The 27326-nt window shown below is 49.1% G+C and overlaps 1 protein-coding gene across 1 annotated transcript; it reads right to left on the bottom strand.

Moving 5' to 3' along the window:
* VAX2 (ventral anterior homeobox 2) lies at nucleotides 1–26961 on the bottom strand (the record flags this gene model as incomplete). Its single annotated transcript, XM_079941177.1, has 3 exons — nucleotides 1–834; nucleotides 7099–7286; nucleotides 26724–26961. The coding sequence occupies 3 exons, from the start codon at nucleotides 26959–26961 to the stop codon at nucleotides 397–399; spliced, it is 864 nt and encodes a 287-aa protein (XP_079797303.1). The 3' UTR covers nucleotides 1–396.
* Nucleotides 26962–27326: the final 365 nt, after the last annotated feature.

Genomic DNA, 27326 nt, shown 5'->3' on the forward strand with positions numbered 1-27326 from the left:
GGGAGCTCTAACAGGCAGTGGGAGTCAGGTGGGTACCCCTATCCCTCGCAGTTGCGAACGTGGCCCCAGCTTCCGCCTCTCCCATCAGAGGTCCCCCTGACTGTAGCCCATTTTCCTTCCCAGTGAGGAGCGGGAGAGGGGATTGCGGGGCAGTGGCAGTGCTGTGGGGACTCCGTTTCCCTTCTTGTCATTGTTTTCCTTTTATTTCAGTTAGAGGCACACGCACACACACTGCACTCACACACACAAGCTGCGGTACCAACGTCATCCACTGGAGAGTCTCTGAGCTGCAGGGTGGGCGGGGCAGGGTGTGTGGCTGCCCCTTCTCGTCTCTGGGCCCAGGAGGCCAGGGTGGTGCTGTGCTTGGGGACCCAGTGTCACACGGGGGGTGGAGACTTAAGCGCTGGCCTTCTTGCCGCCGCCGGGGCTGCCTACCCTCCCGTCCAGCCGGCTGTAGGGCTCGAAGGCCGAGGAGCCCAGTTCGTAGCCAGCAGGCAGGTCCAGGAGTGGGGCGGTGCAGAAGCAGAGGGCTGGCGGAGGGCGCGGCAGCGGGGGCGACGCTGAGGCTGAGGTCAGCGGGGTGAGGTGCGGGGACGAGTTCCTGGGGTCACCCAAGGAGGCGCCCCTGTGGCTGGCAGGCAGGCGCGGCGGGCCGGGGGTCAGCGTCAGAAGGCTGGGGGCGCTGGGCGGGGACAGCAGCCGGCCCTGCTCCAGCAGCCGCAGGATGTCGGGGGTGGCGAAGGCCTTGGAGGCCGAGGAGGACGCCCGCTTCTCCAGGTCTCTGCTCTGGTCTTTCTTCTGCTTGGTGCGGCGGTTCTGGAACCAGACCTTCACCTTGGGGTGGAGCAAGGGGAGGGGTGTCAGCGAGGGAGAGGGGACAGGCAGAGCAAAGTGGTGGCGAGGGGGTGGGGTGGGGGCGAGCAAAGGAAGGGGCAGGGGAGTGGGGAGGGGGGAGCAGGGGTGCAGTGAGAGAGGAAAGAAGAGTAATCAGACTGTCATTAAGATCTTCCCACAATCAGGCTGACTGGGGGAACTGATAAGAGACACTGGCCCCCCAAATCATGGGCACCCCTCCACTGCTCTAGGATGGAGGGGTGGATCGGCAGCTGGAGGGTGGAGGTGGGAGGGCACAGATGAGTTCCCCTCTTGGCCCGCACTCCTTCCACTCTTAGCCACCCCCCCTCCTCCTGTCTCGGCCCCCATGCTGCCTCTGAAGGGAGCTCCCTAGCCCATCTGGCCATCCCCCTGTTTGAAACTCTCAGCAGTTCCCTCCCACCCCATCACCTATAAGGGCTTCTCAACGTGATACCAAGTGTAAGAAGATGTGTCAGGATGGTGAGGGACACTTCCAATGGCCACACACCCAAAGCTGGGGACATCCTAAATGAAGCCACCAACCAAAGGGAAGAGACCTTTTTCAAGGCCTTTGAGAGGAGGAGAACTTGCCCTCTGCCAGCACCCGGCACCCGGCACCCGGCACCCAGCACCCAGCACCCAGCACTCCAACCCCATCCTAGTCTGTAGAAGGAAAGGAAGGCTGGGGGTTGGGGAGGAGTTCAGTGGTCAGTTCTGCGGGCCCCCTGACAGTGATGGGATTTTCTCCCTTCTCTGGGAAGGACAGGGTGCTCCCCCCCAGGAAGCAGGTTTTGGGTCCTGAATCACTTGCAGGGCCTGGAAATGTCTGAGAGAAGGAGAGACTGACAGTTTCTCCTCAGCTGGAAAACCTGTCAATCACTGCAGCACCCAGACCCGTGTCCCCAGGAGCACAGAGGCTGGTCCTGCCTCTGGCCCAGAGGCTGGCAGCTGGCTGGGTAGTCTGTGCCAGCAGGACCAGGAGGGACCATGGAGTGGAGGGCCCAGAAAGAAAAGCATGGGGAGACCCGCTGTTTCCCTCCAACCTCAGAGGACATAAGGGAAGCTGCAACTCATGTGGTCCCGGGTGAAGGAGAGGTGGAGAGGAGGAGGCTGGCCTGGGCAGGGTGAGCGCAGAGCTAAGGCTGCCTGGGGCCATGCCTGACATGCCACCTGTGGGAGCAACTGCCCCTCTAGCAAAGACCTCTAGCCATGAGGCTCTTCAGGCCAGAAGGTGCCACTCTCCTTGCCCTCCTACCCTGGGGGAGGTTGCTGGTGGGCGAGGGTGACAGGTGGCTCAGACAGAGCACACTCCCTTCTAGCGGCTGTGATGGGAGGGGCTCTTCCCCTGCAGGTCCCTCCAGCAGTGAGTCAGGCCTGTTCTGAGTGGGCGAAGGGGGAGGGAAGAAAAGATTTGAAACAGATGTGAGTTGGGTGTTTTAAACGGGATTGCATTGAGTTTCAATAACTGAAAGTGACCAGGGAGTTCCGGGATCTACTTGAGGTTGATTGCTGCATTCACTCACTCACTCATCATTCAGCAGATAGGTACTGAGTGCCCACTCTGTGCCAGGCGCTGTTCTAGGCGGGCGGAATCAGCAGTGCACGAAGCAGAGCAAATCCTTGCCGTGTGGAGTGGACACACGGGAGAGGGGGAGATAGAAGATAAACAACCAATAAAAACAAACAGGCGTGGCTGTCGGGTGGCAGTAAGTGCTTTGAGCAGCGTCTCTCAAACTATTCGTGGTGAGGAACCACTTTTTATTTAAGTTTCCAATCTGTCGTGGACCAATACTTTTGTAAAATACAATTAAAATGAGTTACTAGAAAAATTGCTGTGTATGTCTAAACACTTGTTCTCCATTTCTGTACTTAACTTGGCATGCACAGATAACAGTGTGTGGGCTGCCACTTCGGAGGCACAATAAGGAGGGGAGAGGCGGGGAGGTGACTATCTTATCGGTGGGGTGGCAAACACAGCACCTCTGAAGAGGTGACTTTGGAAGGTGTTATGGGTAAGGGATGGCCGAGGAAGATTCAACCAAGTCTGGCTGAAGGAAGTGACTAGTAGTCACTCTGGAATTTGATTGCTCCAGGAAGTGGCCCCACCAGATCCGTGGGGACCGTGGCTCTGCGTGTCACTGCAATCCTTTCCCCTGCTGCGAAGCCTCCTGGGTTCTCGGCCAGGCTAGCGCCTACCTCAGGCCAGGCACCACCCCCAAGAACCCCTGAGTCTGTTTCTCATCTCTAAAATGAGGATAAAGATACCTGGGCTGGACTTCCCTGGTGGCACAGTGGTTAAGAATCCGCCTGCCAATGCAGGGGACACGGGTTCGAGCCCTGGACTGGGAAGATCCCACATGCCGCGGAGCAACTAAGCCTGTGTGCCACAACTACTGACCCTGAGAGCCACAAATACTGAGCCCGTGAGCCACAATCTACTGAAGCCTGTGCGCTTACAGCCCGTGTTCCACAACAAGAGAAGCCACCGCAATGAGAAGTCCGCGCACCGCAAAGAAGAGCTGTGCAGCAATGAAGACCCAACGCAGCCAAAAAACAAAACAAAACAAAAAACCTGGGCTGTGGCAGGGATCAAATAGGCAATCCCTGTAGAGGGCTTAGCCTGGCCCACACTCAGTGTGAGGTATTGTTTACTGCTCACTTTCTCTGTTCCTACTTCTGAACTAGAGGGAGAGGACAGACTCAGAAGTCATGGCTCCTTGCCTCGGGAATCTGAGGATGTAGTGGAGAGTGGCACTGACCGCTCCCAGCAGACGGAGGGCAAGTAGGTACAAAGGGAGTGGCAGTAACAGGGGTGCCACCAATGATGAAGGAAGATTTCACCAGTGATCTCCTACCCATCCAGTCCTGCTGCAGCTCTGGGTGTAACAGAGAGGGGAGGGCATGCCTAGAACAGCACCTGGTACATAGCAGGCATTCAATAATATATTCACCCCAAAGTATGGGTGAATATACTGAGAATTCCACAAAATTCTAGCCATATAAACTTGGGCAAGTTAATTAGCCTCTCTGAGGCTCAGCTTTCTAAACTGGGGATAATATTACCCATAAAGTCATCTTTTTTTTTTTTTAATTTTTTGGCCATGCCACATGGCATGTGGGATCTTAGTTCCCTGCACCCCCTGCGTTGGAAGTGCGGACTCTTTTTTTTTTTTTTTTTTGCGGTACGCGGGCCTCTCACTGCTGTGGCCTCTCCCGTTGCGGAGCACAGGCTCCGGACGCGCAGGCTCAGCGGCCATGGCTCACGGGCCCAGCCGCTCCGTGGCATGAGGGATCTTCCGGGACCAGGGCACGAATCCGTGTCCCCTGCATCGGCAGGCGGACTCTCAACCGCTGCGCCACCAGGGAAGCCCGGAAGTGCGGAGTCTTAATCACTGGACCACCAGGGAAGCCCTGAAAGTCATCTTTTTATAAAGATTAGAAGAGCTAATGAATGTGCCTGCTTTACATTTTGAGCATGTGATTTAATTTCTGTGTGCCTCAGTTTCCTTCTCTTTAACGTAAAAATAATAAAGCGCCATTCTGGTGTACTGAAAAAACACACCTGGTCTTTGTACCTGGTTCTTGGCCCAGAGCTTTTTGTCATCCACAACCAGTTCCTTCTGAGCACACCTGAGTTTATGCTAATGAGGTGACTCAGGGTGGACCCCTAGTTTCAGAATAGGGGTTGGTGGCAGAAAGACCAGACCTGTGACTAGAGGGTTGGAACTTTCAGCCCCACCCCTCCAGGGAGCGGAGGGGGCTGGAGACTGGGTTATAAAGTCTCTTGAACAGTGAGGATCGCTCCATGAACTCTCCCCATTCTACCTGGCTCTATGCATCTCTTCCATCTGCCTGTTTCTGAGTTGTATTCTTTATAATAAATCCATAAAAGTAAATACAGTGAGAAGTGTTTTCCTGGGTTCTGTGAGTCATTCTAGGAAATTATCAAGCCTAAGGAGGGGGATGTGGGAACCCCCTATTTGTAGCTGGTCAGAAGTATGGGTGGCCCTGGGACTTGCTACTGGCATCTGACGTGGGACTGTCCCATGAAGCTGAGCCCTTAACCTGTAGTGTCTGTGTTAACTCCGGGAGTTAGGGTCAGAACTGAACGGAGTTGCATTGCTGAAAACCCAGCTGGTATTGGAGAATCGGTTGCTCTTGGTGTGGGAGAACACCACACATTTAATGTGGGAAGTGGAGTCAGAAGAAAAACTGCACACCTATCCCACGAGGCTGTGGTGAAGACTAAACCAGTGAGAACACACCTAGCACTTAGAACAGTGCTTGGTGCACAGAAGCGCTCAGTAAGTGTTAGTTACACTGTAAATTATCTGCAAAACCCCAGGACTGGGGAAAGAAGGAGGAGGGTGGTAAGCAATAATCAGTTAGTCGAGGATTCACTGAGGGCCCACTGGGTGCCCAGCTGTGTGCTGGGCTCTGGGCTCCCCAGGGAGGCCTAAAGAGCAGATGTGGCTTTCAAATACATTCTTGCTTTTGGGAAGTGCATACTGGTTGGTGCCCACCACATGACACACACACACACACACACACACACACACACACACACACACACACACACACACACACACTTTTACAGGTCAAGCCATGTAAGCCCCAGGCTTCCTGGGGGAGAAGGGGCTTGGCCTTGACCTTCAAGGGCAGATAAATGTAGCCTGTACTGCAGGCAGGGCAGGGGAAGGATGAGAACTGAGAAGGGGCTTCTGGCCTGGGCATCTGAGGTGCCCTTGGAAAGAAAGTTTCAGGGGAGAGTTTGGGGGTAAAGCTAGGCAACGCAGAGGGAAATTAGGGCAAAGAGGAGGGGTGACTCTGTGCCTAGACCTCAGGGTCTGAGGGGGTCTCCCTGACTCCCCACCCGGAGCTCTGGCCCCGCCTGGCCACTGCAGGCCCCCTGAACACAGCCTGGTTTCCAGCCCCAGTGACTCAGCTGGACGGAGGGCCCAGCTGCCCCAGGCCATTTGCCGGGTTGTTTGGGGCTCTACAGGGGCAGGTGGAGGAAAACAGTCCAGGCGGAGATGCCCTGGCCTGCAGGACAGCAGCTGCTCCCAGCTGCCCACGATCCTGACCTCACTGCCGCGGGACGGCGGTACCAAGGCCAGGGCCAGGGCGGCAGCGGGCGGTGCTCGGAGAGCCTCACAGGTCCTCTGGCAGCTTTCCCCAGACTGTCTGCTTCCTTCTCCTCTCCTTCCTCTCCCCTTCCCTTCATGTGTCCTGGTTTGGCCCTTTCCATACATTTATTGACTGACCTCCCTCGCTGTTTACCTGTAGCTGGACTTAGAGTGTCTAAGTCTTTTTTGACAAGCTCCAGGGTGGTTACCCAGTTTACAGGCAGCATAAAGAGGCCAGGCTGCTTGTCTAAATCCTACTTCTGGAACTTAGTCGTTACATGACCTTGGGCAGAACCTCTCCTGATCTGTAAAATGGGATAATATTGGTAGCTACATCATAGGGTTGTTGGGAGGGATTAGTAAACTAACAACTAACTTCGAACAGTGCCTTAGCACAGTAAGTACTGGGGAAGTATTTTTGGGTTGGCCAAAACTTTCGTTCAGGTTTTTCCCTAAGATGTTATGGAGAAACCGAACGAACTTATTGGCCAACCCAATACTATTAGTAGTACTATTACTATTATTATTATTTAGCTCTATTACCAGCTTGAAATACCTCCATTCACATAGAGTAGGTGCTCAGTGCTATGTGCTAAGCCCCTCCTGGGTGAAGGGGGCATTCAGACCCCTTCTCTCCAACAGGAGGTTTAGAGGCACACTGGGATGAAGGGAGGATGGGAAAAGGCCCAGAATGGGGAAATGAGAGGTCCCGAGACCAATTTTGTAATGCCTCATCTCACCGCTGAATCTTTGCTCCCAGCAAGCCCACCCCTCCCCATGCCTTCCTGCAGGATCCCTCCTGCACCAACAGACACCCCCCGGCAACTTGAATGACCCTTCCTCCCATTCCCATACTCCACTGGAAGTAGCACCTGATACATTCAGAAGCCCCACCCCCACCCCGACTCCCTCACCCACACCCTGTTGGCATATACCAGCTTTCTCTCGTCAGCACTATATTTATTTTCTCTGGTTTATCTGTAACTTTAAGCCCTTCCCTAGTACATGTCTGAACTCCAAAGCTGGGTCTCCGAGCAGCAGCCCAAAGGCCTCACACCCCAAGGACTTCCCCGGGCTGCCAGGGCAGGGATGGAGTGGCCTGGCCCTGCTCTTTTACCTGGGTCTCCGAGAGGTTCAGCTGATGGGCCAGCTCAGTGCGCTCACGGCCCACCACATACTGGCAGCGCTGGAACTCCATCTCCAGGCGGTACAGCTGCTCAGCTGTGAAGGATGTGCGGCTCCGCTTGGGCCGGTCCAGGTCCAGGCCCTTGGGCAGGACAATTTCCCGGATGGTTCCTTTGGCATCTGCAGGGGTCATGAAAAGAGGCAAGTTAGTTCACTAGTTAAGGATTTAAGCCCCCAATGAGGATCTTAATGAGAGGCAGCATAATCTGATGGGGAGCTCCTCATGTCTGGGCCTGGCTGTGTGACCTCTGATAAGTTGTTTACCCTCTCTGGGCCTTACCTCCTTAATCACCCAATGCAGTATGTTGTATCTAATGTATGTATGCGAATGGGCCTCAGCACAAATGTCAGGTCTATCATCATAGCCTGGTCAGAAAGGACTCAGTCTGACCCAGTCAGGATTGTCTTCCCTTAGCAGAATAAGAAAAAAATGGAAAGAGAAATACCAAGTCCTCAGGTGCAGAGGAAAAGATGGATTAGAATTGGATATGATCAATCAGGTAAGGCTTACCAGAGGAAATGTCCAGAGCCAGGTCTTAAGCCCTGTGTGTGTGTGTGTGTGTGTGTGTGTGTGTGTGTCTAGTGTGTATGTGTGTCTAGTGTATATGGGTGCAGTCTCTGTCCACAGACCCTCCTGGGGTCCATGAAGAGGCTTGCTGGTGTGGGGTAGAGCTGGGATCCCCAAGAGGAGCCCGAGGACCATTGCCACTGTATCAAGCTTCTGGGGTGCCTTTGAGAGGGGAAACTTCTGCCACTCCTCGTGTGCCTAGTTCTGTTCAGCAGGGTCACCCTCCTGGGCCCTGGTCCGATGCCCTCCATGCATGGGGTTTCTAATATTTTTTATTTATTTATTTTTGCGGTATGCGGGCCTCTCACTGTTGTGGCCTCTCCCGTTGCGGAGCACAGGCTCTGGATGCGCAGGCCCAGCAGCCATGGCTCACGGGCCCAGCCACTCCGTGGCACGTGGGATCTTCCCGGACCGGGGCACGAACCCGTGTCCCCTGCGAGCCTACTTAGGAAAGGTTGAAAAATCTGTAGCCCACATTCACCATATAGTCCCACTGAAAGAACTCAGCAAAAGCAAATTTTCTTGGGGTGGGGGGTTTTATATATATATACACACATCAGCTTTCAGTATAGGGGCAAAGATGATCCACGTCTGAACCACATACACTGATGGCTTGAAATCTAGTTATTAGAAAAGTTTTATGTCAAAAATTAAAGTGTGGAAATATGCAGCATCATATTCTGTAGGATTTACCAAACCTCTCCCAGCACGTGCTGTTAATAACGATAAAGCTAAACTAAGAGTAATTTACTGTTACATAGGAAGGTGAGTGTCACTGGGAAACTTACCAACTCAAGGCAGCACTTGTTACCAAGCACAGGTAACAAAGCAAACCTCCAAGCTTGCAGGAACTCTGCCCATCTCCAGGGGGCATGCACTGTGGAAGTTTGCAATGCGGTCAGAAGCGTTAAGTGGCTGTGGCCACTCATAATAGCTGACACCTCTGCAGTGCTTGCTCTGGGCCAGGCACCGTTTTAAGCACTTAAACTTTTGTGCATGTCTCAGTCAAGTTGGAACTGTTATTATCCCCACTTTACAGATGGGGAAATGGAGGAACAAATTTTAAGTCACTTACCCAAGTTCATACTGACAGTGTTTAATAAGGTCTAGAAACACCCTCATTTTACTTGATGAATACCCTCTTTTAGTAATCCTTAGTGATTCAATTGATAGGTTATAGTGAAGAAAACTTTTGTCATGGGTAGAAAATGGAATCTTCTGAACGTGTTCATCATTGCCCTGGAAGACGTAGGAAAGGAATTGCATTTGGGATGTGCTGTTTGTTAAGAGGCTGCTTCTGAGCCACAGGACTGTAAAGCCTACTTTTAGAATCCCTACTCTAGAGGGTGGACCTGAGACCTCTCCCTCCAAGTCCCTCAGTGTATTTTATGAGACCGGTTCTTCCTGCCTCCCGCTAGGGCCAGTTAATGTTCACTCCTCCAGGGTGCACTTCAGCTCTTCATGGGCTCCTAGCTCGAAGGTCCTGCCCCCGAGCTCAGAGGTTCGAGCACCTTCGTGTTCTCAGTCAACCTTCGGGGAGAAGGTGAGCCTGGGTGGGGGACGGAGTCATGGCCCAGAGGCTGCCCTCCCCCACCACTGGGCTAGTCTTGCCAGGGCGCTGGGCAGAGCACAGCACACGGAAGGGCGCCCTGCTCTTGGAGGCTTAGTAGAACCATAGGCCTTTGGGGACAACTCAAGCTTCCCCTCACCCCGATACTTTCTACATTTTAAAATAGTGGCATAATATTTGTGATCCCATTGTGACTGGGTCCCCTTTGCACAGGTTATACTGTCTACAACTGTGAAACCAGTCTCAGAACTTTCCTCACAACACTCAAGCGAGCCCAGCTCCACAGGCACTGATTTTATTAAAAGTGTCTTGGGGGGTAGTGTGAACAGGAGACAGGGTGAGGGGTATCATACGTGTGCTGGAAGCTTCATATCTCCTTCCGGGTAAGCGTCCTGGAGGCCACCTGAAGCTCTGAGCCTGTGCTCCTGACCACTGAGGTCAAACCATATAGCGCCCCCCCTTTCCTCTTTGTAGAGGAGCTAAGAGGAGCATTCCTGCCTTGGGGAGCAGACAAAGGCAGCCCTCCTCCTCAGGGCCAGGAGAGGCAGGAGCATGGAACAAAGGCACCTCAGACCGGTCCCCAGATATCCAAACAGGCCCTACAAATCAGCACATGAAAGAATGTTCAACATCACTAGCCATTAGGGGAAAACAAATGAAAACCAGGAGAAATACGTATCAGAGTAGCAAAAATTAAAAGACTGAGGGGCTTCCCTGGTGGTGCAGTGGTTAAGAATCTGCCTGCCAATGCAGGAGACAGGGGTTCGAGCCCTGGTCTGGGAAGATCCCACATGCCACGGAGCAACAAAGCCCGTGCACCACAACCACTGAAGCCTGTGCACCACAACTACTGAAGCCCGCGTGCCTAGAGCCCGTGCTCTGCAACAAGAGAAGCCACTGCAATGAGAAGCCCACACACCACAGCGAAGAGTAGCCCCCGCTCGCCGCAACAGGAGAAAGCCTGCATGCAGCAACGAAGACCCAACACAGCCAAAAAAAAAAAAAGTCAAGTTTTATGTTACGTGAATTGCATCTCAATTTAAAAAAAAAGGGTGCCAATAGGCTGGTGAGGATGCCAAGAAACGAGGTCTCTCATTCCTTGCTGGTGGGAATGTAAAATGGTGCAGCCACTCTGGAAACTGACCTGGTAGTTTAACCTATATTAACCACCCCGTGACCTCATTCCTGGGCATCTATCCCAGAGAAACGAAATCTTAGGTTCACATCAAAATCTACAGGGAGTTGTTCATAGTAGCGTTATTTGTGGTAGTTCCCAAATGGAAACAATCCAGATGTCCCTCAACAGGTGAATGGACAAACAAACCGTGGGACCACAATCACTATTGATAGACACAACAAATTGGATACATCTCCAGGGAAATTATACTGAGTGAAAAAAGCCAAGGCAGTCCTTCACATTACGTACTGTATGATTCCATTTATATTACATTATCAAAATGACAAAGTTCCGGAAGTGGAGGACAGATCTGTGCTTGCCAGGGGTTAGGGAAGGGAGGCTGTGACTATATAGGGGTTTCTTGGTGGTGACAGAACAGTTTCTGTATCTTGATTGGGGTGGTGGTTATATGGATCTATAATGGTGATAAAATGTCATAGTACTATATACAAAGAAAAAAGTGCATGCAAAAAATGGGTGAAATCTGAAGAAGGTCAGTGGTCTAGTTAATTACATTGTACTAATGTCAATTTCCAGATTTTGATCATTACTATAGTTATATAGGATGTGACCATTGTGAGAAGCTAGGTTGTAGATACATGGGATTTCCCTACCATTTTTGCAACTTCCTGTGATTCTCCAGCTATTTCAAAATAAAACATTAACAGCAACAACAACAAAACATGCCATGAAGCTAGAACGATGCTTTGTCACAGAAACTGACAAATCCATTAGTGGAAAGAATACAATAGTGTTTCCCCAAATGCCTTTGCATTTCACTTGTGGTTTGTAAGATGATTTAGAATGGTACATAAATAAACCTTTGTCATTTCAAAAGATATGCACTTATTTTAGGGTTTACTAGAAAAAATTTAAATCTATGATTTTATATGCTTAGCATGAAGCTAAAGTAGGTATTTCATTTTAAAATATATTATGCTAAAATATTAAGTAAATAAATGAAACATGGATACAATAGAAATAGTAAAGTTGGTATTCAAATAACTGAATATTGGGAAACAAAATGGAATAAGGAATACAAAATAGAGCCATGTACATATAGTGACAGAGTTTATGATAAAGGGAACATTCTATATGGGGACAGGTTGGTCTAGTCTATCAGTGGAGTTAAGTAGATTGATGACCATAAATTATCCGTTTGGAATAAAATCAAGTTAACTTCACATCTCACGCCATAAAGGACAATGTTTCAAATGGATTAGAGAGCAAATCATAGACTATAATATGATAAAGGGATTAAAAGAAATATAGGAGGCTATTTTTAGAATCCTAAGCTTGGGAAGAGCTTTCCAAGCAAAATGCAAACCTGGACTGTAAAGGAAAAATAAAGGATGTATTTGACTACATTAAAGCTAAAAACTTTTGTATGACAAAGGCACCAAAACCAAGATAAAATATGAAAGACAGAATTGAAGAAAATCTTTTTTTAAAAAGCAAAGAAATAATATCCAGATATATAAAATGCAATTATGAATACACAATTTTTTTAAAAAGGGCAATAGTCTAACAGCAAAAATGGTCAAGTAATTTATGTGAGCCATTCACAGAAAAGATATCCAAATGGCCAATAAATATATGAAAAAATGAGCACAGCTTCACAGTAATCGGATAATGCAAGTTCAAGCAACAATGGATAATCATTTATCTCCCTTAAGATTGGAAAGACATTAGCAGATGATTAATAAAGCAATGATGCGCTGCTGGGGAATCCACACTCCCATTCACTGCTGGTAGAACCATAAATTGTCGCAACGTTTAAGGCTGCATTTGTCAAGTTTAAAGATGCACACAACTACTGCCCCAGCAATTTTAGTTTAGTAGGTATTTATCCAGAAAAGCACAGGCTCACGTGCTCCAAGGTATATATAAGAATGTTTGCTGAAGCATTGTTCAAAATGTTGAAAATTCGAAAGCATCCTGAGTGTTCCGTGTAAGGGAAATGGCTGAACAAACTGTGGTACATTTATACCATTCATATTTTATAAAATGCCATGTAGCAATGTAAAAGAATGAGGCAATATCTATATGAACTGACATTAAGTGAAAGAAAGTAAGTAGTACTACCCCATTTATGTAAATAAAACAACTGTGTCTATTCAACCATTCAACATAAATTTAATAAGTGCCTGCTATGTGCCAAATAGTATTCTCAGGTCTGAGGATATAGAAATGAGCAAAAGTGACAAGGTCCCTGTTCCCATAGACCTTGTGTAAGGGAGAAAGACAGATAATAAATTTAAAAACGAATATGAAAGGTACTGATAAATGCTGTGAAGAAAATAAAACAAGATAAGGGGATATTACTGACCCTCTCCAAATAGCTAACATACAAGAGTCATAGTGTGTGGGACTTCCCTGGTGGCGCAGTGGTTAAGAATCCACCTGCCAATGCAGGGGATGCGGGTTTGATCCCTGGTCAGGGAAGATCCCAAATGTCGCGGAGCAAATAAGCCAGTGCGCCACAACTACTGAGCCTGTGCTCTAGAGCTTGCGAGCCACAACTACTGAGCCTGTGTGCTGCAACTACCGAAGCACGTGCGCCTAGAGCCTGAGCACCGCAACGAAGAGTAGCCCCCGCTCACCACAACTAGAGAAAACACGAGTGCAGCAACGAAGACCCGAGGCAGACAAAAAAAAAAAAAAAAGAGTCATAGTGTGTGTTTTTGTATTTGCTATTTTAGCCAGGAGTGGCAGAGAAGGCCACTCATCAAAGTCAAGTTAATGTATAAGCCATGAATGCTGTTCGCCAGTGTTTTCAACTCCTTCCAGGCACGTGGTAGGGTTGCACTGATTTTCTGCCCTTTGCAATCAGATGTGGCCATATAATTTGTTTTAGTCAAGAGGAAAGGATGCAGGCACTTTCAGGAGAACACGCCAAAAGCTGGCTGTGATTTGGCACACCGCCTTCGCCCTACTGTGATAGTCATAGAGGCAGGAGCCAAGCTGGAGCTTGGGTTTCTGAGTACCAAGACCAGCCCCTGCCCACTTGTGATGGACTTATCAAGTGAGTTAGAAATATACTTGTGTTTTGTTAAACCTCTGAAGTTTTGGGTTGTCTCTGCAGCAAAATCTAGTCCATCCTACTGACAGAGCCCCCTTTCCGGAATTGTTCCTTTTCTAGGTGGGGTTGCGGGGGAAGCACCGGGAAGGAGGGGCAGCTTAACTGCAGAGCCTCTTTGTGGGTAGGGTCTTGTTAGGGTGAATTGCGTAAGTCTAACTGGAATGAAGGCTGAGTTTTGCTGTCTTTCAGATCTCCTCAAAGAGAGGTGAGCCCTAGGGGTAGAGGGGAGAGTGAGTTCCATCCAAAGAGCCTTTGCCATGGGAGAGGTGATGACCCCTGCTTGATAACAGATAGCTAATGCTCTTGACCTCCAGGACCAAAAATTACCCTCTCCACCTACCTCTCCCACTAGACCCCCTCAAAGTCCTACCCGACTTCATCCAGGTAGCACCCAGGTAGTTCCTTTGCATGATAAGCTGTTAACATGCTGATTTTTTTTTTTTTTTGGCTGCATTGGGTCTTCGTTGATGTGCACGAGCTTTCTCTATTTGCAAGGAGCGGGGCTACTCTTTGAGAAGCGCAGCCTTCTCATTGCAGTGGCTTCTCTTGTTGCGGAGCATGGGCTCTAGGTGCATGGGTTCCAGTAGTTGTGGCACACGGGCTCACTAGTTGTGGCTCACGGGCTCTAGAGCACAGGCTCAGTAGTTGTGGCGCACGGGCTTAGTTGCTCCGTGGCATGTGGGACCTTCCCAGACCAGGGATCGAACCCGTGTCCCCAGCATTGGCACGCGGATTCTTAACCACTGTGCCACCAGGGAAGTCCTGTGCTGATTTTTAAGTGTGACAAGGTCCTTCCTGCCTTAACAAACATAATGTGATCACTATAAAAATTCCTTATAAAAAATTCATTCTCAAGTTTATTGGGAAAATTAAAAATGGAAGAATAGTTGAGAAAAAATGTAAAGAATGAGGAGAGAATACTTGTATTACCATTACAGCAAAATATATTACATATCTACAGCAACTAAAATGGTATGATGATGACACAAGAGTTATGAAGGAAATCCATGCCTATATGAGGAATTGGTATATTATAAAGATATTTCAAGTTAGTTGGAGGAAAGACGAGATTATTAAAGACCTGGCTTTTGGACGATTAGCTCATTATCTGGAATAAAGTAATTTATCTCACACTGCATGCAAAAATATACACAAGATGGATTAAAACTTGAGATGTAAAAAACAAAGCTCTAAAAATGGAATAAAAACTCTGAAGAATTTAAAAAAATAAATGGCAGATTTGAGTACCTAGAAATAAAAGCTTCTGCAGGATGAGCGACAGTTAAAAGACAAGTGACGGATTGGGAGAAAATATTAACGATACATGCATAACAGTCTTAATGTCTAGTGCACACACAGCCTCTATAGTCTAATAAATAAAGTCAAGCAGTCCAGTGGGAAACTTAACAAATTAAATGAAAGGGTTATTCAGAGGAGAAGAAATACTAATGGCTAAAATATATGAAAAAATACTCAAGCTCAGAGGGACTTAGAGAAAATGAAAGTTAAAACAGCAATGAGATAATTTTTTTTTTCAGATACCATATTTTATTTATCAGGCTGGGAAAGTTGTGCTGGCAAAGGTGAGGGAAAATAGGTTTTTTCAAGCTCTATTGGTGAGAATACAAATTAATACAAAATAAGTTTTTCTTGGAGGGTCATTTCACAATGCCTAGCTAAATTAAAAATTGCATAGTTCCTTTGTTTCAGAAATTTTATAGAGGTTTCTACCCCTGAGAAATATTGGTATACTTTCATAAAGATAGACTCACTGTTTGTAGCAGTTTGTAAGAGGACAAAAAAAAAAAAGGAAAAAGCTGAATGTTTATCAACAGGAATACTGTTGATAAAGTCACAGTAGAGTCTTGCCTTTGGCTGTTATATTGACATTAACAAGAATGAGGTACATCTCCATACACTGACCTGAACGGATGTCCATTAAATCCTGCTACGTGAAAACAACAAGTACATGTGTACAAACCCAGTTTTATAAAGAACAAAAGGGAAAACTAAACTTTGTGTGTGTGCGTGCTTGTACCTACATAGAATTAAGTCTGGCAGTTTGAACACCTCTCTTTTTTGTTTGCTCTGTGGAGTGGGAGCTGGTCTGGGAGAGATTTCTCCCATCTTACTTTTTTTTTTTTGGTACGCGGGCCTCTCACTGTTGTGGCCTCTCCCGTTGCGGAACACAGGCTCCGGACGCGCAGGTTCAGCGGCCATGGCTCACGGGCCCAGCCGCTCCGCGGCATGTGGGATCTTCCCGCACTGGGGCACGAACCCGTGTCCCCTGCATTGGCAGGCGGACTCCCAACCACTGCGCCACCAGGGAAGCCCCTCTCCCATCTTACTTTATGCACTTCTTTATTATTTGGTTTGTTGCCAAGACTATCACAGTCTGTGAAGAGACTATTTTAGCAGTGTGCAAAAATATCCCACTTTTGTAATATATAACGTACATAATTATGTTTTTCAATTACTAGGGAAAGTTTGGGAGGTTACGTCTTGGGAGTGGAAGTGTATCGTGTGAGGGAAATGAAAAATTTTCAACTTTCACATGATTTCAGCATGGATTGGGTTTGTAATTAAAAGGATCTTATACACAATACTGAGCAGAGTTCCCTGTGCTATACAGTAGGTGCTTGTTGGTTATCCATTTTAAATATAGCAGTGTGTACGTGTCAATCTCAAACTCCCTAATATCTGCTCAATATTATGTAACAACCTAAAGGGGAAAATAATTTGAAGAAGAATAGATACGTGTATGTGTATAACTGAATCACTTTGCTGAACACCTGAAACTAACACATTGTTAATCAACTATACTCCAATATAAAATAAAAAATTTTAAAAATGGATATTTTGTACTTCAAAAATGAAGAGACATTAGAAAGAAAAATAAAAGATAAATTATAAACTCAAAAATTGTAATGTATACTGAATTTTTTGTAACAAAATTTAAGAGTATTGTATTATAAATATATATAACATATACATTATATATAATATATATAATATTGTTACCTTTTGTTGGAGAAGAATTTTCTAGTTGAGAACTAAAATGTAGAAGTCCAAAAGGAAATGACCATGAGATGTGATTAACGTTTAAATTTGAGTTCAGAAAACCCTCCAACTCACAGCAAAGTCAAAAAAAAAGAAAAAGAAAAAGAAAAAGATCTGGGGATGTTTGCAACACGTCACAGAAAAAGGGATCATTTCCCTTTTATAAAATATTTTAAAATATGTATATGTTTGTATGTTTACATATGCTACATATGTTTACATAAGTATATTTATATAACATATATTGATATATAAATATGTATAAATAATGTTTACTACTATAAGAAAACAATGAGCAAACCAATAGAGAAATGGCTAAGTATATGAATGAAAAATTCACAGAAGAGGAAATAAAAATGAAAAATAAGTATATGAAAATATGTTTAACCTCACTAGTAATTAAAAACGCCAAATAAAATAAGATTTTTTTTCACTTGAAAAGATTTTACTCTAAAAGATTGAGTATATCCTGGGTTGGGAGGATGTGGAGAAATGGCACATTTATATACAATTTCTGCGAGTATAAATTTGTACATTTTTGGCATTTAGAAATAACAATCACAGTTTTAAGCATATATACTTGTATTTTAAAATTTCACTTCTAGGACTTTATCCTGTAATTATATGCATACCAGACATATGTGAAATGATGTTTATAATTTTAAAATTTTTATCATGAGAAATTTCAAACATACAAAATGAGAGAGAATAGTATAATGAATTCTGATATACCTATCCCTCAACTTCAACAATTATAAACTCAGGAATAGTCCCATTCCTTCTATATCCCTGTAATTTTAAGCAAGTCCCAGACATCATATCATTTCATCCAGAAACATTTTTATACGTATCTCTAAAGACTCCTTTAAAAAAGCAATCACAATACTATTGTCACAATTAGAAACATTAACAACCATTTCTTAATAAAATGTCTCACCTGTTTACATATTTTTCACATTGTCTCATGAGACTTTAAAAAAAATCTGTTCAAATTAGGATACAAAGATGTTCACTGAAGCATTGTTTGTAAGTGTGAAAAACTAGAACCAACGTAAATATCCATCAACAAGGGACTGGTTAAATAAAAGTTTATTATATCTGCATAATGTAGTATTATGCAGCTGTTAAAAATAATGAGGCAGTTCTAGACAGAAAGATGTTTATTAAATGAAGAAAAGCAGTTTGCCAAAACTCTCACTTTTGTAATATATAATTGACATATTTATGTTTTCCAATTACTAGGGAAAGTTTGGGAGATTGCATATTGGGAGTAGAAGTGTATTATGTGGAGGAAATGAAGAACTTTCCATTTTTACATGATACAGCAAAACAGCACAGATTGGTTTGTAATTAGAAAGATATTTTGTATTTCAGAAAACAAGACATCAGAAACAAAATTAAAGAACAATTTATAAACTAAAAAAACAATTGCAACATATATTGAAAGCCATGAGCTACCGTCCATAATACAGAATTTCTACAAATCAGTAAGGAAAGGAATATTTGAAAATTAAAATGGTCAAATGAAATGAATTAATAGATAGCAGAAGAAATACAACTGGCCAATAAAAATGAAAAAATGCTCAACTTCACTAATAATCAAAGAAATAAAAATTAAAATGTCGGTGAGGCACCTCTTAGCAAAGGTATGTAAGATATACAATGTCCAATATGGGGAAAGGGCAAAGGTGGGGGTATAAATTGCTAAACATTTTTTTCCCCTGGAAGACCAACTTAACATCTATCGAGATACAAAGTGTGAACTGTGATAACAAGATTTGGGGATACAAGCACTTTCAGGCGTTGCTGGGCAGTACCATCTTATGGAGGGCTCCTGGGCACTGTCTTTCAAATTACAAATACAGATACTCTTTGACCCAGTAACCTACTTGCAGGAACTTCTCTGACAGATATACTCACACATGTGGAAATGACCAAGGAACAAGCTGATTTATTGCAGCATTGTATGTAATAACAGAAGATAAGAAACAAGCTAAATGTCTGCCATTAAGGCACGGGTTATATAATATACATCATGGTCCATCCAGTCTCTATAAATGGAATACTATGCGTCTGTAAAAAAACTAACAAGAAGTTCTTAACATCCCAAGATACACTGGTAAGTGAAAATAACAAGGTGCAGAAAAATATATAGAGATGTCACCATATGAGTAGAAAACAAAAGGAAAAAAGGTAATATAGCTGCACTGACTTGCATAAGCATAGAAATTATTTCGAAGAACATAGTGGAAAGCAGTAAATAATGGCTGCCTTTGAGCCAGGTGGGAACTGAAGGATGGGGGACACGGATGGGAGAGAGATTATTCACTGTGTGCTTAAAACAACTTTTGATATTTGAATCAAATGAAATAGTTACTATTTTAAAATTAAAGGAAACACATTAAAAAAATTTTTAGTGTGTGTAAACCTTTTGAAGCAGCAATTCCACTGCTAGGAATTTATCCTTTGGAAACACTCAAGGGCACAAAGACCCGGGCATTGAGAGCTCATTTCGCAATCTCCCAAACCTTCCCTAGTAATTGAAAAGTAATAAATATGTAAGTTATATATTACAAAAGTAAGATTTTGTGTAAACTACTTTTTTATTTGATAAACTTTATTTAATAAATATCTTTGTATCTAGGGCTTCCCTGGTGGCGCAGTGGTTGAGAGTCGACACCGTGCCCCGGTCTGGGAGGATCCCACATGCCGCGGAGCGGCTAGGCCCGTGAGCTATGGCCGCTGAGCCTGCGCGTCCGGAGCCTGTGCTTCGCAACGGGAGAGGCCACAACAGTGAGAGGCCCACGTACCGCAAAAAACCAAACAAACAAACAAAAAATCTTTGTATCTGGAAGTGCTCTAACCACTGCATAGTACTGCATTAAGCAGATATAATAAAATTTAATTTAACCAGTCCCTTGTTGATGGATATTTAGGTTGGTTCTACTTTTTCACAGTTACAAACAATGCTTCCCTGTACCAGGGAAAAATAACAGGAACGTCCTCCCAGAGGATGGGAGAATCCGGCATTCCCCCACCAGAGGAGTACTGTACAGTCACGGAACTGTGTGAAACGGGCCAAAGAGATGATCCCTGCGGACTGTATTTTTTTTTAAATGGTAAATCGCAAGACAGCTTATGTAATATGATTCCGCTTTCGCTACTGTCTGTATAGGAGAGCGAGGAAATCTCCTGAAACACACCTGAAACTGGGTATGCTGGCTTCTACCACTTCGGTTTGTTTGTTTTTACCTTGAGCACATATTACTTTTTGAATTTAATTTCTCTATCTTCCTGTCTACATCGTGAGCGTGGCCTTTACATTCCTCGCGGGGGGTCCTCCACCCGCCGCGCCCTGGCTCCCCGCAGCTCCGCCGTGGGCGGCGGGACAAGCAAAACACAGAACAAACCGTGACTTTAAATACTCGGCTATTTCAAGCTCCAACAGAGGACTGGGGACGTGTGAATTGGACGGGGAGGAGGAGCGCGGATTTATCTAGTTGTTTACCTGGTTGTCTTTGCGGGTGGAACCTCACCCTAAGCAGCTGCAGAAAGCCGGGAGACTCACTACCGCCCTTTCGGCCCTGTGCTTCCCTCGGCCTCCTGTTCCTCTAGGGGGCCTCCCCGGCCCTGGGGATCCAAGGAACCAGTAAAACAAACCATATTTGAACTTTTTCAGGTTTTGTATTTCAGTGGTTCCCAAGTTGAGGATTGCACGAAATTACAGAAATATGGCGTCGTCGACTTTATATTTTAACAGTTATTCTGCGCTCTGGCATCATCACCATTTCATGTAAGGAACGACTTTGTAACGTCAAAAAATAAGGAGGTCATTTCATAACAGATGTTCTTCCCAGGGAGGGGCGTTGCGGCCTCCTACCTCGTGAAACACGAGATGTGGATGGTTTCGCCTCCTCTCATTCGTTCGGCAAATATTTACTGAGTGCCTCCTGTATGTGTACGGAACGCGTCTGGGGAGATCGCGTGGGTTTGGCGAGTGCGGTGACTACCTCCTACGTGGTCCCCGCGGGGCATCAAGGGAACCGGGCTCCGGCGCCCGCTTCCCTTGAGTTTAGCGCCGACATCGCTCCCTCGCCACCCGGGCCCCGCCGCCGGGGCGGGTCAGGACCCCGGCAAGTCCCCGCTTGCGAGGCAGTCTCTAGGTTGGTAAGCTGAGCACCTGCAGCCCCACCGGGTCGGTCTGGCACGTAGTAGGTACTCATTAATGTTTGTGGAATGAATCAACTAGCAAGCAAAGGGCAAGATCATGGGAGAACGTGGGAGAGTTGGTTCGGGGGATTTTACTAGGCCTGGGGGGAGGGGTGGCAAGCAGCATCCCAAGGTCGCCCCCATCCCCCGGCCGCGCTCGAAGCCCCGGCTTTTCCGGGTCCGCCCACTCCCCGGCTTTGTAGGCCAGATTCGGTCCTGGCACTGCCACCTCTTTCCGTAGTGTCCACTGCCACCCTGGCACCCCTAGCCGAGACCCTCCAACCTCCCTCCTGGATGGGCGCGGGGTGTGGGGTAAACCAAGCGCACTGACCACCCCTGGTCCCGGGGATCCCTGGGCAGGCCTACTCTGCCTCGGCGTCCTCTGTCAGAGATGTTCAAACTGGGGTACGCACCTCCGCGGATGCACGGAGAGCAATCCGCTACCCGCTTTCCGAGGAGAGTCAAGCCGATCTTTAGTTTATATTAAGCAAACAGGAAATAAAAGGCAAAATTCACAAGCTTTTCTCTATCCCGCCCCCGCCGGCCCCACGCCCACTTAAAGTACAAATCAAAGCAACTGCGAACTGAGAGGGAGCTCGCGTTGTTTACTACGGCCCCAGACTTGAGTCCGGCATAACTGAGGAAAGAGCGTAGGGCCAACAGGAGCCTTAGAAGCCCTCTGTCGCCACGGGGGGTGCACAGTGTGCGGAGACCCAATCTGTTTGGTGTCACCGTACAAAGGCCCAGGGACACACGCTGCTGCAGTCCGTTCCCTCCCCTCCAGTTCCGAGTACCCACATGCAGTCCCAGCCTCCCTGCCCGGCTGGGTCACCTGTGGGACACCTGGGAGCTCAGACCTTTCAGGTGTGCGTGTGTGCGCGCGCGCGCGGGATGCGGCAGCGGGTCCACCGGCACCCGAGTTCAAGAGCCCACCCAGGGCGGCAGCAAGAGCTGAGAACACAAGGAGCCGCCAAACGCCCTGCACAGTTCCCTGAAAATGAAACGGTGCACGCAAGACACACCAACAAGACGATGCATTTGGCTGCAGGTCTGCTTCTGCTTGTGTGTGTTGGGGGTGGGGTGGGGGCATGGATATAAAGGAGAAAAATAAAGAGCAAAAATGAAAGGGCCCAGCACAGACCCGCCCGAGAATGCGGGTCCTTCTGCCAAAAACAAGGCATAAACATAAAACAAATACAATCCCAGGAAAATATAAAAGAAACCTAATACCTGCCACAAGCCCCCAAACTAAAACTAAAACCCAAAACCCCAAAATGCAATCCCCTGCATGAATCATTTAAACCTTTTAACCACTGCCTGGCGGGCTGGTCCTGGGTTATCGCCTCTCTTAGCAGACTTATACTGAGGCTATAGTCCCGAGGTCCGGTGTCTGGAGGGCCCAGGTGCTGGGACTCGCAATCCAGTGCTCCTTCCAATACAACACTCTGCCTCACCGACTCCACTGCCAAAACACGCCATCAGGAAGATGGCAGGTGTGCCCTTGTGGAGCTGCCACAACCTGCCGGGGGAGGACTGATCGGTCTGGGCGGAGTCCTCCTAGGTCCAGGGGCTGCTGTAAATTCAAGTAGAAAGGGAGGTGATGCTGGTCAACGCTGAGCCCAGCCCTGGCTGCAGAAGGGGGTTGTCTGTTCCCATGGGTCGATACTAGCTCAAGCCCCGGAAGGCTTGGCCCCTTGCCCAGCGTCCTCAGACATGTCTGCAGCATCCGTCCAGTGCCCTGCCTGGTGAACACCATTGTGCTGTGTTTTGACCCATGCATTTCTGCAGCGCGGGTCCATCACTGCACTCGGATTCTCAGGGGGCTGCAACACCACTAAATTCAATGACCCCCTGCCGCAAACCCACATTCACAGAGGGAATTGTTCAGCCACAGCCAGAGGCCCTGGACTTCCTGTGTCCTCCCACATCCCCAGCCACTGGTCACATACACCAGGCTCCCGGATGAAAGCATTTCCGCTAGTGGGTGTTGGTGCTATGGGGTGAGGGGGTAGCCATTCACTCAGTCAAAGGATTCCACAGTTTTCCTGTCTCCCTGCTCCTAGACAGAGGGGTGCTGAGCCAGGCCCGGAGTGCCGCAGGCCTCAAGGTGCGGGAGTGCCCAGCCGGCAGCCTCTAAATCCTGCTCCACTCAGGCCAAGGTGGCAGCACAGAGTTGGTGAGGCCCGACTGGGGTTTTGAGACTGGCAGGTCAGAGGGACGCTTTGGGTGAGCTGGGACCAGCGCTAGGCATTGTTCGTAACATCTGCTGGGTGGGGTGACGCTGGCAGGCAGCCATTTCCGGCTCTCTCCAGAGGGGTTGTTGAATTCGACTCTCGATTAACTTGCGAATCACGTAGGTGCATCTGAGTGTGCGTAGACTGTGGGGTTTGGGAGTTCTGGGGGGAGAGTTGTCCCACCTCTTCTGATTGCAGGGATCCCGGCTCAACCGAAAAAGCCATAGCGCCCAAGGCTGCAGCTAACTTAGAGCCATGGCTCTCCTTCCATCTGCTTCCTGCCCACGCCTTGTCCTTTCCAAACATAAAACAAAAGGATCTCCCACCCCTTCCCCTCATCAGTCAACGGGGCTGTGCAAGCAGAGGTGTGGGGCAGCCTAGGCGGCTCTAAAGTCCCCGTGGAAGCCTAGCTGTGTCCCCGGTGGGGTGTGTGGGGTGCCTGTTGTGTGTACGTCCGTCATCCCAGTGGCCTTGTTTGTGCCCATGTGTGGCGCGAAGCAGCCTCCATGTTGAGGCAGGGGATGCAGCAAGGTCAGCCTCCCTGGCTCCCTGACCCACATTTTGCAGAGGCAGGGAAACGTGAGTGATTGGTGGAGCGAGGGTTCCTCAAAGGGGATGCGGGGGGCCGCACTGCGTGGTCTGCAAGGTGGCACTGGGCCTCCTTTCATTAGCCGGTCCTTGACCCCTTGGCTGTTCACCTCCCAACACTTAACACAGCCTCTGGGCCCAGGGGATGCAGTTGGGGAGGCCTCTGAGGAAGTAGGCCCACTGCCTGAAGCAGTTTGAGTCTCCTGAGTTCTCTCCCCTTTCATTCAATGGAATATTTATGGAGATCCTGTCGGTTGGTTGCAGTTTTATAGACACCATCTCTGACCCTTAGCATAGCCCTTGTAGGGAAGCACTATGCTTTCTTTGTACAGATGAGGAAACTGGGGCACGGAGAGGCAAAGACACTAGTTCAAGTTCAAAGGGCTGTAGTAAGGCCTGTATTGCAAACCAACTTCGCTTAATTCCAGCACCAGGCTTTCCTCTTCTTCCCCTGCACCTTGGGACTCCCCCAGCAGATCTGCTACCCTGGGGTAGAGCCCTCAAGGGAGCAAGTGCTGAGTGGAAAAGAGACAGAAAGAAAGACCCAGAGAGAGTGGGGCTCTTTCCCAGAATCTTCACCCCACCAGCAACCTGACAGCTGAGATGCTAACCGCCTACCTCCCCCCTTTTTATGGTTTCCTCCAAGGGTACTTAGGGAGGATGTGTCCTTGGAAGTCAAGGGTAAACTGTACTTTTCGCTTAGAGCATACTGGAGGGACATTCAGCCAGGGGCCAAGATGCTGCAGACTTCCCTTCACCAGTGCAGGGCCTTTCATCTGTCAGAGCTTCTGCCCTGGGCCCAGTGGGGCTGGAGTGACACAGGTGACCCTGGCTAGGCGGGATTAGCGGTAAATGAGGTCCCTGGTATCTCAGGCCTGTAATAACCTCCTTGTCATTAAATGGAAAGGACAGAGGGATTTAGGAGGGCCCTGTTTACCTTTTATTTCTTTTAGGTGCACAAATACCTCCTCTGTGCTCTATTTCCATTATGCTGTATAAGTGTAATGGCGCTGCTGTATTGCCGACATGCATTTGTAGAAGTACACCTGCCAATGCACACCAGCTGCCCCACATACAGTAGGGGGTCCATCTCTTCCTGGCTGTGGGTTGCTCCTAGACTGGGTGGTCTCTTGGAGGGTAATTTTTTACTCCTACCTTTTGTGAGTCTACACCTAGGAGTTATTATTATTATTTTTTTACCTAGGATTTATTTGACTGACATCTATACACAAAATCTATTCGACCTACATGTGGAGTTAGTAGAGCAGAAGGGATGGTAGGGACACAGAACTCACAATTGTCCAGGCAGAAGGAAATGACTACCCATAGATGGAGTGTGAGGTGGTGAGTGTCCTGCAGGGACTTGAGGTCCTAAATTTGGGAGTGTGGGCTTAAGGGGCTGATTTCTCTGTTTCTGGAAGCCCTGCAGATTTCCTTAATGGAACTCCAAGCTGGCTGCTAACACCTTGTACCCAGGACATCCCACAGTCTATGGAATGAGATCTAATTTAAACCCAGGTGCCCAACAGGTCCACATACCTGTTGGAATCCCTGTTGGGTGGGGACCACCTCCCCATACCCTGTCCTTTGACCACCTCCCCATACCGTCCTTTGACCCAAGCCTGACCCAGAACAGTGCTGGGTGACCATACCTGGCCTGGAGTTTCCTGTGTTTTCTGAAGACCAGGGTCCCTGAGTCTGTGTCCAAGATGGTCATCCGTCAACTTCACATTGGGCCGCCTCCATGCTCTACCTTAGCCCCTTTGCCCAGAGCCACCCAAACCCAGCAGCTGTGCCCGACCAGGCCAAGGTGTCCCAGTCTGCGTGTGGGTAGCTCCCACACAGCCCAGCCCAGATCAGACAAACTCGGGGTCCTAGCGCTGGAGCGAGCTCGAGCCAGTGTCAGTCAGGCTGGTTTCCCTTCCCTAGGCGGTGGCCGAGGAAATCAGCTCTGGCTGATTTCTTTCTAGGCCCTTAGGCTTGCAGGAGAGGTGCTCAAAAAGAAGGGGCAAGAAAAAGGCAGCGGGAGGAAGCCGGGAGCGAGTTGGAGGAGGAGGCCGGGGCAGCCGTTACTCTCGAATGGCCTCTTCTAGGCGCTGGGTCTCCCGGTCCTGGGACTCCGGGATGATAGGGGAACAGACCTCAGGCTCCGACCACGGCCTACGGACGGGCTGAAGGCAAGACTCTGGGATTCCCTTTCTTCTCCCATCTCGCTAGGCCAGGCCCGGGTCCGGCTAAAGGCGAGCCTAGAGCTTCGCGTGAGGCTGTCTTTGGGGGCCGGGGTAGCCTCAGCCTCGCGGCGAGGAAGCCAGGCAGAGCTGGGCACTCGGACGCTTGCAGGAAGGGAATGCGAGCTCGGCGGAGAGAAATGGCCAGGAAAGAAGAGAGGAGGGCGAAGGGTGAGGGAGAACGGGAGAGACGCAAAAGGCCCGGCCGGGAGAAGGCCGCGCCGAGAGCCGGCTGCGCCCAGGCGCCGCGAGGAAGTGGGAACCGAGAAAGCGAAGCCCAGGCGGGCGAGCGGGGCGCACGCCGCCCTCCGCGTCCCGGCACCCTCTCCCGGGAGCAGCCCGGTGCGTCTGCGTGGCTGGGAACGGGAAACAGGGCTGGGCAGGGGTCGGGGAGCGCCCCAGCTGCTGAGCGGAGCCTGGCCTCTTCCTCCCGCGGTTCCGGACGCTGATGCCCCTTCGTCCCGACTCCGCAAGGCGCTCGTGACGCTTTTCTCCGCACCCGCCGCGAGGGCCGCGGGGCGGGGACTCGGCTCTCCGCATCCCGCACTCACAACTCCGCCCCCGCCACAGTAACCCGCCCGGATGGGCCTGGGAAGCTGAGAATCGTTAAGGCGGTGAAATGGGGATTTCTTCGGTACCGGGCGCCGCTTTGTCCCCTGCACTCAGCTCGCTGTCCAGCACACAATAGACGCTCAAAACAATGTTTGCTGAATGAATGACTGAATGATGACTGTCTGAATGAATATATGAATTGGGAGGTGGAGGATGCAGGAAGGTCGGAGGCGCCAGTAGGGGATGGGAGGGGCGTCCGGTGGGCCAGGGCTTCGAGCTGTCCTCTTACCTCGCACCAGGATGCGGCGGCAGTGGTCTGCCTCTCCGAGCCCCGGCTGCCCGTCGCTGTCGGCGCCGCTCTCCCTGGAGCCCGCGGGGCTGGAGGCGGAGGTCCCGGCAGTCTCCTTTGGGCTGCGGCCGCAGGCATCAGCACTCGAGTCCTCCGCTCCGCCGCGGTCCCCGCCGCGCCCGCTCCGCGACTCCCGGCGTGAGGTGCCGCGGTCGCACTCGGCGCCCCCATCGCCCATGCCGGCCGCCACCTTCGCCTTAGCCACCGCCTGGCCAGCCTGGGCCGGCCAAGCCTGCTCCTCCCCGCCCCTCTCGCCCCCCGCCCCCCGCCCCCTCCCCCCTCGCCCCCCGTGCCCCCCGCGCCCCCCCGCGCCCCCCGCCCGCCTACTCTTCCTCCGGCCCCGCCCCAGCCCGGCCGTTCCACCCCTCCCTGCTGATTGGTCTCGAGTCGGGGTTCTCCGACTCCCAGCGGTGCGCGAGGGAGCTGCGCCTAGGGATGGGGGTTCGTTGGCCCTGCTCCCCCACCATTGTCTAGCCCCACACTTAGCCCGGCAGAGGGAGGCCAGGGAGGCCCTACATCCTCTCCTGAATTGTATCAACTCCC

The sequence above is a fragment of the Stenella coeruleoalba genome, assembly GCF_951394435.1.
Source record: "Stenella coeruleoalba genome assembly, chromosome: 13".
In the NCBI taxonomy this organism is placed as follows: Eukaryota; Metazoa; Chordata; class Mammalia; order Artiodactyla; family Delphinidae; genus Stenella; species Stenella coeruleoalba.